At 36.0% G+C, this 15,745-nt stretch overlaps 1 protein-coding gene across 2 annotated transcripts in view; it reads right to left on the bottom strand.

Annotated features, from left to right (window-relative positions):
- Window positions 1-271: 271 nt before the first annotated feature.
- PPP4R3B (protein phosphatase 4 regulatory subunit 3B) overlaps window positions 272-15,745 on the bottom strand; it is a 63,205-nt gene continuing 47,731 nt past the window's right edge. Inside the window, exons 13-16 of one of the 2 annotated variants that reach the window (XM_060026578.1) lie at window positions 14,925-15,064; window positions 14,344-14,507; window positions 11,775-11,977; window positions 272-1,943 (exon numbers count right to left, since the gene is read on the bottom strand). In XM_060026578.1, coding sequence (XP_059882561.1) covers window positions 1,848-1,943; window positions 11,775-11,977; window positions 14,344-14,507; window positions 14,925-15,064 — 603 coding nt within the window. In that variant the 3' untranslated portion in view covers window positions 272-1,847. Of the gene's footprint in view, window positions 1,944-11,774; window positions 11,978-14,343; window positions 14,529-14,924; window positions 15,065-15,745 lie in introns of both variants that reach the window. The other variant, XM_060026577.1, reaches the window with a different exon arrangement.

The raw sequence follows: 15,745 nt of genomic DNA, 5'->3' as shown, positions 1-15,745 counted from the left end.
TCTTTTTCAATATATGTACCTTTAATCAAAGAGGTGGTAAAAGCCCAATGCTGTGATGCTTTGGTGCTGGGACTTTATGTGTCCAAGGCATACCTTCTATGTGCAATTGACCCTTGTTTAGAATTCTTTCATTCAGATTGGTGTATGACACAGTGGTCTATAATAAATATCTATGGATAACTTACTGGCTTTAAAAAGATATTGTAAAATGGACACATCTCAAAATGGAGTTTACTTATATTTACAAGAAACCAAACAAAAGCAACAAACATAGAATTACAGGGTCACATTTTAATTCCTGAATTTTACAGGTCAGCATTAATATCACCACATGTATACAAATGGTGTAAAACAAGTACAGTGGTATTTTTAATACAAAATAAACATCTGTTTTATGGAAAAACTATACTTCGTATCTACACAGACAGCCCATCTTCCAAACAATAGCCAAAATTAAAATTAACTACAAAATCTCCAAAACAGGGTAAACTGCTTCAGTTTAAGCTATTCCAGGAAAAATGGACCCGTAACACATTACAAGGGTGATCTGAAGGCTGTAGCTGGAATTACTATTTTTAGTTTTTTGGTTTTTTTCTTCCCAATGCATTAAATTGTAGTTTGGGGGATGTTTTTCTCACTTCAGCATCTCAGATCATAGATGAGCAAACTAACATTAAAATATTTACAGTTAACTTGCTGTTCTAAAAATAAAACCTCTTAACTGTTTGCCTCAGTTTATTATTTTATATTCATTTACGTACATGGAATGTGCTTTTATTCTTAAAAAAAAAAAAGCAGCTTTCATATTACACCCTTGTTAGTTCTTGGAAAAGCTTCATGTGCTGCATACTCTGACACTGAAGTAACTTCTTGGATCAAAATGGCCTGTAGATATTAAATGCCACTTAATTCAGCACTATTCTTTGTATGTTAGTCTTTACAAATTACACTTTAAAACTTGCCTGCAGCTCTGGAGAGAGACAACTTTATTAACAAAGCAGAAAGTGACTTCAAAGTATCTTCCACAAAAGATTGTACTGGTAGGCAGTTGAAAACCTTCTGTTCAGTCCACTCCCATTTCTAGAGAAAATCATTCTGGAATACTACCATACTGATTCTTGGCATCTGTTATCTGTAAAAGTGCTGATTTTAAAGTTATATTAACAAAACTGCCCATTTTGAATCCAGCTTGTTTGTTTTCATCAAAATACACATTGAAAGTTCCTGGTGTAGAAAACTCAACATGTGCTGTAATACAGGGTGTATTTCCCTCTACCTACCAGTAAGGCTGAATTTCTGTTATATCTTCAAAGAAATGGTCCCAACAGCTTAACTTCATTTTTTATGATAGTTGAACTTGTTTTCCATAAAAATTTCTTTTAAAAAGAGGCAACTGATTAAAAGAACAACATGGCCAGCACCATTATACAAGTAATGTTATTGGGTTTGCAACTGAAGTTTTATAACTGTTTCTAAATCAGAAACCCTCCTGGAGCAACCCTGCATTAATATTATTTTATCAACTTTGTCCCTCCCCTAAACCGTCCCAAAACCTGAGAGTTCCCTTGCTGAGAAGCTATCTCCCAGGTTCTGGTTACTAACTTTTTTTTGACAGCCTGAAAGGCAAACCCATCAATTACTAGCAAGTGATCAAGTTCCTGGGAAGCCTGGTTTTTTTTTTTTTTTTTACCGAGCTAAACTCTCCTAGCTGATATACTGAGTGTCTTTTGCTATTCCTTGTATATTTATAAGTTCAAGTGAGAAAGCTTTCTGATTCAGATTTTCAACTCACTGAACAGCTGCAGCATTTTTGTACAACCACATGTTGAGGGTCCCCAGTAAATATTTTATGAGCCAAGACGAGGTCTCTTCCTGGGAGATGTTTCTTCTTCTTCATCTTCCTCTTCATCATCTGGATAATCCACTAAACCAACCAAACTTCCCTAATGAAGAATAAAAAAAAAATTAACATATGTAACAACAGAAAAAGCTAATTAGTACAAATGTAGTCACTTTTAAAGGTATTAGAAATCATTTTTCTAAACTAACCACATGTATCTGAAACAGATATATTTGAATTTGATAAAGGAACTGCTTGAAATTATGAACAGTTAGTAATAAGTACAACTGTTGGTATTCTTAGTTACCCTCAACTTTTTTATGGGATTTTTAATGATACCTCATAATTCAACTCAGCAAAATTTCACTGTGGAAAAATATCTCCAAACAGTAGGACTCACAAAGAATCATGACATTTGGAGCTAGAAGGACCTTGGAGATGAACTAGTTCATTTCTCTAACCTTACACGAGATGATAGCCAGCCAGTGACAAAAAGGTGCCTTTTAGTCTCTGTGTGTATGTGTATATATATATATATATATACCTCATGTATATATTTCATCACTAAGTACACATCATTGTTTTTTCTGCTTTTTGAAGAATAATTTTAAATGGCTGATGATAATAAACACATGAAATGGTTCCTAAAAACTAATGACAAAAATTTAGGACTATCTCTCTCTACCCAGAAGAAAAGGATCAGATATTTCAGGTGTTCGGCCTTTTATAAGTAATGGACCCCTTTGCAAATCCTATTAAAGCTCTGGACACTTTACCCAGACAATTAATATGTCCTCAGGTCTGCATTAATTTGAACCAATTCCATGAAATCTGTACACATACCTTACAGGTTAAGAGAGCTACTGTAAACACTGCATCTAGTTCAAACCCTTAAGACCTCTAGGGGATAAGCAAGTACAATTGAAATGAGTCATATTTCAAACCTAAGTAGCTTCATACCTAAAGAATCCAGGCATCTAGCATTAACACTTTACCAGAATATAACTGAAACACTAATATTAATCAGCAAAGGGCTCTGAGCAGCTAGAAACAGTTATCAGAAAGTCTGTGAATCAAATAAAACTTAATAGTTAAGTGAGAATCTTTCTGCTTCTTTCTCAGCTTAACACACTAACTGTAAGCTGGATAAGCAAGAAGTAGTGTGGCTGAATTTAAAACAAAACGTAAAGCACTTGGCACAGTGCTTGGTATGTAGTTACTATTCAGTAATTGCTATTAGCTACTATTACTGTTATCATTATTTGTTATTTGGTTTCTAAGCCAAACAAGTTGGACGAAAGGAAGTAGAAGACATAATTACAGCATAAAAAGGCACCAGTCTGATATTCACACAGCAAATTAAGGAAAGTTTTACTTTTAATCCTATATATCATAATGTACAAACATTTCAGTTCCAAATGGTTAACATTTAAAATAATTTTTGGCATAAGATCAATAAATATTCTATCTGACACTCGGCTACACAATTTAGTTTTCAATTTTACCTCTATTATCTATACATATATATACCATAAACAAACTCATATTATACATTTAAAAAATCATATTTACCATACAAAGAATAAAAATACAAAATATGAAATATTGGAAGTAAAAGGAACTATAAAGCCACAGGTGCACACTGCGAGGAATTTGATAGGTTCCAGACTTTTAATATATAACTATAAATGTATTGCTTTTAAACAAATATCAGCTTTCAGTGTTAGTACACAAAGTTCTATTTCATTCTTTTAAACTCTAGTATTCCATGGTACGGATACACCGCCAAAGTTAAATTCCTTGTTGGACATTTAGATTGCTTTCCCAGGCATTATATTCTCTTCAAAAATTTTTGTTTCTGACAATATATCAACAAAGACAAAAAAGGAAAGGAGAAAACAGCAGATGAAAGCTGTTAAGACATTTTTGGAAAAAGAAATCAGAGGCAAAATAACTCAGTTTTAATGGAGAACGAAGTCAAGAAAGAAGGGTTTGCAGGGGGATATAGAAATAAGAAGCAAACTTACTTGTCTTAACTGCAGAAAAGACTACGAAGTAAGGGAACCAAAATACTGGGGAAAGCAGGGAAGATGATTAACAGTTGAGTCAGTGAAACAGACAACTGAGTCCTCAATTCTACAATTCGTTCCCCTACCACACGCCTACCCCCACGGGGAGATTCCGGCTCCTCTACCACCACGAACCATAAAGGAAAAGCAACAGAAAGGCTCTGCACTTCAGGACTTCAGGCACAGTAAAGGGCAGGGGAAAGGTGCCAGTGTGAAACAGTAAATTCTGCATGCCAAGCAGAGACACGCCCACCTCCATTCTAAGCTTTCGTTCCCATCCAGGCTCTCAGAACACCAGCAGGTGAGCTTATACTCACCAGGTGTAGCAGACTAGCTATGCCTGTAAGAGCTAAGTGGCTCCACAGGGAAAAAACCCCAAACCACTAACACTCCCTAAAAAGAGCAGGGCATTTGCTCTAGTCTTTTATATGAAGTCCACATCAGTAGGCCCTTCTCATTGTTTTTAACTGCCTTATTTTAAAAATTGAGACATAATTCACATACCGTAAAGTTCACCCCCGTGCAGTGTACAGTTCAGTGGCTTTAGTATATTCCCAAAGTTGTGTGACCGCTACCACTAATTCCAGAGTGTTTTCATCAACAACCACCCCCCAACACCTCTACCCATTAGTCACTTCCCATCCCTCCCTCCTTCCCAGCTCCAGGAAATCACAAATCTACTTTGTTTCTAAAGATTTGCTTATTTTGGACCAGTTCTTATAAACGGAAGCATACAATATGTGGCCTTTTGTGTTGGGCTTATTTCACTTAGCATAATGTTTTCGGGTTCATCTATGTTGTAGCATGTGTCAGTACTTCATTGCTTTTCCTTTTTATGGCAAAATAATATTCATCGTTACGGATATATCACATTTTGTTTATCCGCTCATCAGATGATAGACATTTGGGTTGTTCCCACTTTTTGGCTATTATGAATAATGCTGCTATTAATATTCATGTACAAGTTTTAGGGTGGACATATTATTTTCAGTTCTCTTGAGTATATACCTAGGAGTGGAATTTAACTTTTTGGGGAACTACCAGACTGTATTCTAATGCATTTACACCATTTTATTGATACATTCCCATCAATAATGTATGAGTTGCAGTTTCTCACTAACACACGTTTTTGTCCATGTGTTTTATTATAGCTATTTTAGTGGGTGTGAAGTAGAATCTCGCTGTGGTTCTGATTTGCATTTTCCTGACTAATTTGCATTTTCCTGACTAATGATGCTGACCATTTTGTCATGTGCTTATATGCCCCATCTGTATATCTTCTTTGGAGAAATCTTTTTAAATGCCCATTTTAAAACCAGGTTGCTGTGTTGTGCTGGAGAGTTCTTTATATATTCTGGATACCAGTCCCTTATCAGATATATTTTCTCCCATTCTGTGGACTGCCTTTTCACCGTATGATAGTGTCCTTTGAAGCAAAGAAGTTTTTAATTTTGATGAAGTCTGATTTATCTGTTTTTTTCTTTTGTAACACTTGTGCTTTCTGTGTTATACCTAAGAAATCACTGCCTAGGGGAATTCCCTGGTGGTCCAGTGGTTAGGGCTCTGTGCTTCCACTGCAGGGGGTGCAGGCTCAATCCCTGGGGAACTAAGATCCCGCAAGCCTTGCAGTGAATAAAAACAAAAAGAAAAAAAAAATCACTGCTTAATTTGAGGACATGAATATTTACACGTGTAGTTTTTTCTAAGTGTTTTATCCTTTTAATTCTTATATTTAAAACTTTTGTCTACTTTAAGTTCTGTAACATGGTGAGGGGCAGGGTCCAACTTCATTCTTTTGAATGCAGATATCCAAGTTGTCCTAACACCATGTTGAAAAGATGATTCTTTACCTCAGTGAATTGTCTTGGCAGTCTTGTTCAAAAGTCTACTTTTTTTTTTTTTTTTTGGTGCTGTGAGCCTAGCAGATGAATTTATTTTATATTTTTGCTGCATAAATAGATTAGCACCTCACTGAGGCACTTCTCAAGGCTTTCTTTTTTTTCTTAGTTTTTATTTTTATTTTGTATTGGAGTATAGTTGACTAACAATGTTGATTAACAGGTGTATAGCAAAGTGATTCAGTTATACATATACATATGTATAACTGAGCAGAGTTCCCTGTGCTATACTGTAGGTCCTTGTTATCCATTTTAAATATAGCAGTGTGTGCATGTCAATCCCAAACTACCTTACTTTTTAATATGAAAGAAAATCCAAGCATCACCAGACACTTGAGAAACATTTCTACTATGAAAGAAGGGATCAAAACAACTGATGTAACAATAACAAAAACCTATGAAGAAACAATGACTCTTTCTGAACTAAAACTGACAAATTAACAAATTTTAAGTGAGGAAACTTAACATAATTCATCATATTAACAAATCTAAGGGGACAGAATTCAAGAATTATCCTTGACTCCAGTGGGCCCCAAACTTTTTGGCACTAGGGACCGGTTTTGTGGAAGACAACTTTTCCATGGTTTGGATGGGGGGTGGGGGGATGGTTCAGGCTGTAATGTGAGCGATGGGGAGCGGCAGATGAAGCTTTGCTTGCTCGCCTGCCACTCACCTTCTGCTATGCGGCCTGGTTCCTAACAGGCCTGGGGGTTGGGAACCCCTGCTCTACTCAATGAAATAAAGAATACATAGATGGGACTTCCCAACTGGTCTAGCAGTTAAGACTCCATGCTCTCAATGCACGCGGCTTGGATTTGATCCTTGGTCAGGGAACCAGATCCTGCATGCTGCAGGATGCAGGTTGCTGCAGCCTACATGCTGCAACTAAAGGTTCCGTATGCTGCAACTAAAAGATCCTGCATGCCGCAACAAAGATCCTGAGTGCCACAGCAAAATAAAAAAAAATAAAAGAATACATAGATCTTCCTTCAACATGATTAAAAATTTTTAATCATCAGTAAAGGTGATAGTCGCAACTACTGAGCCTACGTGCTGCAACTACTGAAGCCCATGTGCTGCAACTACTGAAGCCCATGCTCCGCAACAAGAGAAGCCACTGCAATGAGAAGCCTGTGCACTGCAATGAAGACTAGCTCCTACTCGCCACAACTAGAGAAAGACCATGTGCAGCAACAAAGACCCAATGCAGCCAAAAATAATAAATAAATTTCATTAGTAGCTACTGTTTCGCTGATCTTGAAAACTATAAAATTTTCAAAGAATGTGATTTTTAAAAAATATGTTAGAGCTTTAGGATGCCTCCCAAAGGAAAACAGACAAATTATCACCTGATCTATTTAATTTTAAGAACCAATCAATTCGATTGTAGCAATCAACGATGGTGACGAAAATTATAAGATGCTGATGAAAGAAACTGAAGACGACACAAACCGATGGAAAGATACACCGTGTTCTTTCCATGAAAGAATGAAAGAATCAGTGTTAAAATGACCATACCACCCAAGGCAAACTATAAATTCAATGCATTCCCTATCAAATTACCAACAGGACTAGAATAAAAAATTTAAAAATTTGTATGGAAACACAAAAGACCCCAAATAGTCAAAGCAATCCTGAGAAAGAAGAATGGGGCTGGAGGAATCAGGCTCCTTGACTTCAGACTGTACTACAAAGCTAAGTCATCAAAACAGTATGGTACTGGCACAAAAAACACCCATATAGATCAATGGAACAAGATACAAAGCCCAGAAATAAACCCATGCACTTATTGTCAATTAATCTACGACAAAGGAGGCAAGAATATACAATTGAAAGACAGTCTCTTCAACAAGTGGTGCTGGGAAAACTGGACAGCTACATGTAAAAGAATGAAATTAGAACATTCTCTAACACCATATACAAAAATAAACTTGAAATGGATTAAAGATCTGAATGTAAACCAGATACTATAAAACTCCTAGAGGAAAAGATAGGCAGAACAATCTTTGACATAAATTGTAGCAATATTTTTTTGGATCAGTCTCCTAAAGCAAAGGAAATAAAGGCAAAAATAAAAAAATGGGACCTAATTAAACTTAAAAGCTTTTGCAAAGCAAAAACGAAAAGACAACTTACTGAATGGGAAAAAGATTTGCAAATGATAGGACCAATAAGGGGTTAATATCCAAAATATATAAACAGTTCAAACAACTCAACATCAAAGAAACAAACCCAATTAAAAAATGGGCAGAGGATCTAAACAGACATTTCTCCAAAGAAGACATACAGAAGGCCAACAGGCACACGAAAAGATGCTCAACATCACTAATTATTATAGAAATGCAAATCAAAACTACAATGAGGTAACATCTGACACTGGTCAGAATGGTCATCATCAGAAAGTCTACATTATAATAAATGCTGGAGAGGATGTGGAGAAAAAGGAACTGTCCTACAGTATTGGTGGGAATGTAAATTGGTGCAGCCACTATGGAGAACAGTATGGATGTTCCTTAAAAAACTAAAAATAGAACTACCATATGACCCAGCAATTCCACTATTGGGCATATACCCTGAGAAAAACAGAATTCAAAAAGAGTCATGTACCACAATGTTCACTGCAGCACTATTTACAATAGCCAGGACATGGAAGCAACCTGTCCGTCGACAGATGACTGGATAAAGAACACGTGATAAATATACACAATGGAGTAATACTCAGCCATAAAAAAGAATGAAATAATGCCATTTGAGGCAACATGGATGGACCTAGAGATTATCATACTAAGTGAAGTAAGTCAGAAAGAGAAAAACAAACATCATGATATTGCTTGTAAGTGGAATCTAAAAAAAAAAATGATACAAATGAACTTATTTACAAAACAGAAATAGACTAACACACAGAAAAGAAACTTATGGTTACCAAAGGGGAGAAGGGTGGGGGGGGGGAACAGATAAATTAGGAGTTTGGGATTAACATGTACACAATACTATATATAAAATAGATAACCAACAAGGACCTACTGTATAGCACAGGGAACTATATTCAACATCTTGTAATAATCTATAATGGAAAAGGATCTAAAAAAAGAATCTATCTATCTATCTAATCTATCTACCTCTGAATCACTTTGCTGGACACCTGAAAAGCAACGATGGTGAAAATGGCTAAAGGGCCATTGGTGATAAAGAACTTGCCTTCACTTAGAAATGTGGTCAGTTTGCTGAAAAAGGTTGAGAGCCAATATAACTAGTGCTTTACTCTGTGAGCTCCTATCTTGCTTAGTATCAAATTTTTGTGATAGTCTTGAGTGACTGAGCAATTAATTAGTTTTCCAAGAACAACTGCTATTTTTCTATCTGTTCCCCCAAAAGATGTAGAACAAATGTATTCGGCAATCTGCTGTTAGTGTCAAAAAAGGTGAAATATGTGTTTGTGTTCGCACTTGATTTTGCTTGTTCATAAATAAAAAATTATCTGTAAGGACAGTAAATTAAAAACTCAGGGAAATAACCCAGAAAATAGAACAAAAAAATGAGTAATAGGAGAGAAAAATTATGAAAATTGTAAGGCCCAATATCCAAACAATAAGCTATAGTGAAAGAGCATAAAATGTCCCAAAACTAAAGGTCATGACTGTTTAGCTGAGAATGCCCAAAGTATATCATCCTGAAATTTCAGAATACAGAGATAAAACCCCAAATGCTTCCAAGAAGAATCAAATAAAATCACACACACACAATCAGGAGTAAGAATGTCTCTGGAATCCTTGGCAGCAATAACTTCGAAGTTTTGAAAGAAAATTATTTCTAATTTGGCTCTACATTCAGTTAAATTGTTAATCAAGTATGAGGATACAATAAAGACATCTTCATACATGCAAGGTCTCAAACTTTATCTCTCATGGAATTCTTTTTCCAGGAAACAGAGAGGGTATGCTCCAACAAAATGAGATGGAAAATCAAGAAAGAGAACAGAGACCTGAGATCCAGGAAACAGTCAACATAAGAAAAGAAGCAAGGCAAAAGGAAGTATTAGTGTGATGGCAGAGGCAGCCTTAAGACAACAGATGAGCAGCAAGTCTGGAGAGGAACCAATCTAGGCTGGGACAAGATGGGAGACTTTAAGAGAGATGTCTCCAAGGGGGAGACTATGTGGAAAATAACCTGAGAGGTTATTTACTCTATAAAAAGAGAAAAGTTATAAAGAAAAACACAGTGTAGAAAAAAAGCAGGGAAAAAAAGAGAAAAAAGCAGGAAAAAAATTAATGAATAAAGAATATTTGTGTTATTATAGCTATAAAGTTATCAAATATTGTTTTAACCAAAAATTGTGATACAGAGAGTAATAAGGGTGAGGATCTGGTACGGAGTGGTAAAACAATATGGCAGTATTAGCATATTAACTAGAAATAGAAGAAAGAGCTAGAAGAGTTCCAAGCCTTCGCTGCGTAGAGGAGGACTGTTTTTTTTTTCAATACTTTTAATGCTATTTATCTTTTAAAAGTAAGTGCATATATTACTTTGATTAAAAAAAAAAAAAGAAAAGCTAGTATATATTGAGAATGTGCCAAATAGTGTTCTAAACTCTTTACATTTATTAAATAATTAAACCTTCACAACAAACCTATAAAGGAGGTGCTGTTTTATCCCTGTTTAAAATGAGAAAACTAATAAGGCCCAGAGAGATTAAATAATTTACTTAAGGTCAAACACAAAGAGGCACAGCCAAGATTTGAACCCAAGCAATATAACTCAACAGCAAATATTCTTAATATAGTGTCATAATATTATACTAAATTGTCCTATCAAAAAATGAAAATTTAAAAATTCTTATTCAATAACATAAACTGTATTTCACAAACAGGAGAATCCTATTGAAAATGCTACTTCTGTGATCATTAGTCAAGAGCCCACCTTGCTACAATACTGAAGAAAGATTCTACATTTTTGTAAAATAAATAAACTCAGACTTATATTCTGTGTTCAAAACAAGAAGCATCACTTCACTTAGGTTTTCTACTATGGCCTTCTCTTGTCCTTCTAACCTTATACTAACAGTTGTCCTTTATTTATGCCTTTTTATTTTAAGCCACTCCTTTTTGGGGAAAAGGACATATTACATATAATAATAATGTAAATGAAAGAAAAAAGTTTTATATAAAATTTAAACTTGTTTACATGAAAAAAGTAACCAATGGGAAATACATTTGCTATGTGAATGACAAAAAGGTTAATATTCTTAACCGAAGACTCACTCATACTAAAAAGACATAAACCAACTTTTAAAAAGGCAAGACTATGAACAATTAACAGAAGACCAAATTCAAAAGGCTAACATTCAACCTTACTAGTAACAAATGACACAATTAGGAACGAGATATATACTGTCTCCTCTACCTAACTGGTAAAGATTAAAAATCATTATAATAACAGTGCCAAAGCTGCAGTGAACCAAGCATACTCATACAATGCTTACGGTAACATTAATTGGTATAGCCTTTCTGGAGAGGAATTTGACCATATGGGTGAAAACACTGTTCTACTCATCTATCCAAGAAAATAACTTAAAATGCAACAATGCCAGTAGTCAGTGAAATATCAGAATCAACTTATGTGCTCCAAAATATTGGTGGGGGGAGGGGATGCTTACAAATACTATGATACAGCTAAATCAAATGAAATTCTACAGTCCTCATTAATGTTTTAATAACAGAGAAAAATTCTCGTAATTAATGGAAGCAGGATACAAAACTGTGCTTATACAGAGACTGTAATTGTGTCAGATAAACCCATACACCTGAAGAAAAATCAATCAAATGTTAGCAGTCATATTCTCTGATGACAATGTGTGCAACTTTTTTTCTTCTTTGAGATTATTTTTATTATCCAAATTTTCTTCAGGAAACATGAAATAGTTCTACAGACGAAAAAAGCGAAGTTTGTGTGTAGAGCAGTTTCACATACCTTGGTGGCTGTTACTGATGTAGCCAAGTTTGTAGTTTTGGAAGAGGATCCATTAGAACTTGCTGGTGGTGTCTGAGCCACTACAGATTTACTGTTTGTACTGTTTGTTCCATTAGCAGCACTAGTGGAGTGGGAGAAAGTAAATTTGAAGCCACCAGAAGATGTCCTTTTGGGAAGGTTTTCCTTGTCTTCACTTTCCTTTGCTAAAGCAAATGTAAAAATTTGAATTATCAGTAAATATTGCTAAGTCAAAGCATCTGAAAACAATAATTTAAAAACTTATAAAACAGTGCCTTTGCTTTTTTGTAAGAGCTAAGAGGGTAGAGCATGATGTGTACAGTGACAAGTCTTTATTAGCTGGAGTCTTAGAAATCTCAGGATTAGAAAGAAACTTCAGAGTCATATAACAGATCAGCCACCGTATGCTAGAATTCCACACTGCTATATCTAGGACTCTTCCAAGGACTCACTAGCTGTCTGACTCTTCCTTTCATTGTCTCTCTGCAGCTTCCACTCACTGACTCTACACTTCCATACTCATTGTGAAAACCTAATAATCTCTCCTACTATCCTTTAACATCTGGCTGCCACTATTTTTTTTTTTTTTTTTTTTGCGGTACACAGGCCTCTCACTGTTGTGGCCTCTCCCATTTCAGAGCACAGGCTCCGGATGTGCAGGCTCCGGACGCACAGGCTCAGCGGCCATGGCTCACGGGCCCAGCCGCTCCGCGGCATGTGGGATCTTTCCGGACCGGGGCACGAACCTGTGTCCCCTGCATCGGCAGGCGGACTCGCAACCACTGTGCCACCAGGGAAGCCCTGGCTGCCACTATTTTTGATTATGTTTCTTAACTGGATGCAGTACTTCAAGTATGGCCTCACTGCCTCTTCTGACAGTACTCAGGGCAGGGCCTGTAATGAGTAAAGGTAGAAGAATTTGGCTACCGAAAGGTACCTATTCCTTAGGACATTTTAATAGGCTCTTGTGATCCCCCAAGCTGAAATAAATAGAACTTATGGCAGTGATGAGTGGAAAATGAGTGAGGCTGGTAGCAACAGTTTCAAGGAAAATGTAATAAGAAATTAATGAAACACTAACTAATGAGAAATGCCTTTAGAAAATCACACGTTGAAAATCACAAACTAGGAACCTCCCTGGTGGCACAGTGGTTAAGAATCCACCTGCCAATGCAGGGGACACGGATTCGAGCCCTGGTCTGGGAAGATCCCACATGCCGCGGAGCAACTAAGCCCGTGTGCCACAACTACTGAGCCTGTGCTCCAGAGCCTGCGAGCCACAACTACTGAGCTCGCATGCCACAACTACTGAAGCCCGTGCACCTAGAGCCCTTGCTCCACAACAAGAGAAGCCATCACAGTGAGAAGCCCACACACCACAACAAAGAGTAGCCCCCGCTCACCACATCTAGAGAAAGCCCACGTGCAGCAACGAAGACCCAACACAACCAAAAGTAAATAAATAAATAAATAAATTTAAAAAAGGGAAAGAAAATCATAAACTTATATATAAGTCTAGGAAATGCTTTTGCCTTTCAAGATATAAATTTTTTGAAACATTTAAATTATAGAATTAAAGTGCCTGGTTCTTCTGAAAAACACTAGTAAGATCTTAGTTTTATAAACAAGTTAAACATATTTGAAAGACAGGAAATTTTACTGTTACTTTTCCGCTCTTGACATTTTATCTTTTTTTTGAACATTTATTTGTTTTGGCTGCTCCGGGTTGGGATCTTCAGGTGCGGCATGCAGGATCTTTTTTTTAGTTGCAGCATGCGGACTTCTTAGTTGCGGCCTGCAGGCGAGATCTAGTTCCCGACCAGGGATCGAATCTGGGCCCCCTTCACTGGGAGCACGGAGTCTTACCCACTGGACCACCAGGAAAGTCCCTTGCCATTTTATCTTTATGAAACTTTTATAACAATTTAAAACTTTCAAAGAGTAAAGTACTTCTTTCTTTAAGCTTAGTTTCTCCAGCTGTAAATGACAGAGCGCTTTGGAAAATTTCTATGGATCTATATGGTCTCTATTATTATTGAAGATTTCAGTATAGAAATAGAAGCACAACTGTTCACAGAAGGCAAAGTATAGACAATGCAATTTATAAACAGCAAATGAAGAGAGTCACAAAATGGCAAGTTTCAAGAAAAACATTTTAAACACTTTTTTTTTTTTTTTTTTTGCGGTACGTGGGCCTCTCACTGTTGTGGCCTCTCCCGCTGCGGAGCACAGGCTCCGGATGCGCAGGCTCAGCGGCCATGGCTCATGGGCCCAGCCGCTCCACGGCATGTGGGATCCTCCCCGACCAGGGCACGAACCCGTGTCCCCTGCATTGGCAGGCGGACTCTCAACCACTGCGCCACCAGGGAAGCCCCATAAAATGTTTTGAAAAATCAGATTTGAAAAAGGTGATAATTTTAAAAGGCTTTGATTTAGCATAAAATTCATGTCTTTCATGCTTTATAAACTATTATCACAACTTCACAAACAACTGAATAATTTCTATACTAAATAAGAGAATGAACTAATCAAAAATTCAAAATTTTAATACCCTTTTTAGTCTCCATGAATTTTTCATAACTATCTGGAAAATCATCTTCTGCCTTAGATTTTTCCACTGGTGCCACAACTGTTTTCCCTTCCTCCTCTTCATCTTCATTAAACCACATTTCTTCATCCTCTTCCAATGCCTTTGCATCTCTGCGAAATCTGTTACTACGCAATATAGATGGTACACTGTAAGAAATATATCACAAATATTAAGTAGTGATTTAAAATTCCTGACCAGATTATATGAGAATATGTATAACCAAGAGGAGCTGAAATAATTTTAACTGAGTATAACTTATATCATAATCACCTCAGTTGCGATATAAGATGTAACCATAAACCAGAGAACACTCCAAGGATGTTTGTACACCAGCCTAAAAATTTATCTTGAGTTATGATATGGAGCAGTCATCTTTCATACAAAAGATTCAGTGTAGGGAGAATATACTACCCTCCTGCACAACCCTGTACTATCTAATGATGGAAAGAAAATTCCTGGGTAAATTTCATATGTAAGATCAAACTACACATGATTTTGAACATAATTTTATAGGCTATAAATGCAATATACTTAAACAATACCTGTTCAGTTTCTGATTTTGTCTGTCTTTTTCTTGCTCATATTTAGTCTTCAATCCTTTGAATGTCTGAACATATTCAATCGATTCAAGTGCTTTATAAAAGTTTTCAACTATATGTGTAGTAAGAGACTTGATATCTTCCTGTATAAGCACAAAATTTATATTTCAAATATAATACAATGCTTGTTAGAAGAAAAACTTAAAAAAATTTTTTTATACTTCTAAAGCTGATCAAAAAAAAGGTTTTTCAAAATCATCTTCCAAAAATAAACGTCCTAGTTTCTTCATACATGAGCCAGGACTCCACAGAACACTTGGAAAAAAGGAGAAGTAATTGACTGAAGCCCTTCTGGGGGGACTATAAAGAACATTTGAAAGGTAAATGTATTTAGTTTATGTTGTCTGTTTATTTTTTGCATTTACATAATAGCACTTTACAATTTAAAAAGCGCTTATCACATACAATTTCACTTGATCCTCATAACAATTCTATAAAATACGTTTTATTAACCCTATTTTACAGAAAGGGAAAATTGAGGCTATGACAGAGACTGGATGGCCCGATCAAGAGTGCACACCTAGTTAGAAAGCAAATATTGAAATTATATTTTCAACAAACATTGAAAGATATTATTGATGATGCCTTGTTTAACTATCAAAACAAGATAAGCCTTACTTAAAAAATAAACAGATTCCTCTGACTATATCACATATACATATTTGGTAAAACAACTTGAATTCCTCTTGTATATTTCCACAGTTCTCTAGTGGTGTAATTTTTGTGAAATAAACCGATAGTAATAAATTTTAAATTCTAAATGA

This window comes from Delphinus delphis, chromosome 12 (assembly GCF_949987515.2).
Source record: "Delphinus delphis chromosome 12, mDelDel1.2, whole genome shotgun sequence".
NCBI lineage: Eukaryota > Metazoa > Chordata > Mammalia > Artiodactyla > Delphinidae > Delphinus > Delphinus delphis.
Note: the sequence above shows the minus strand (reverse complement) of the source record. Positions and strands in the feature narration are given on the sequence as shown.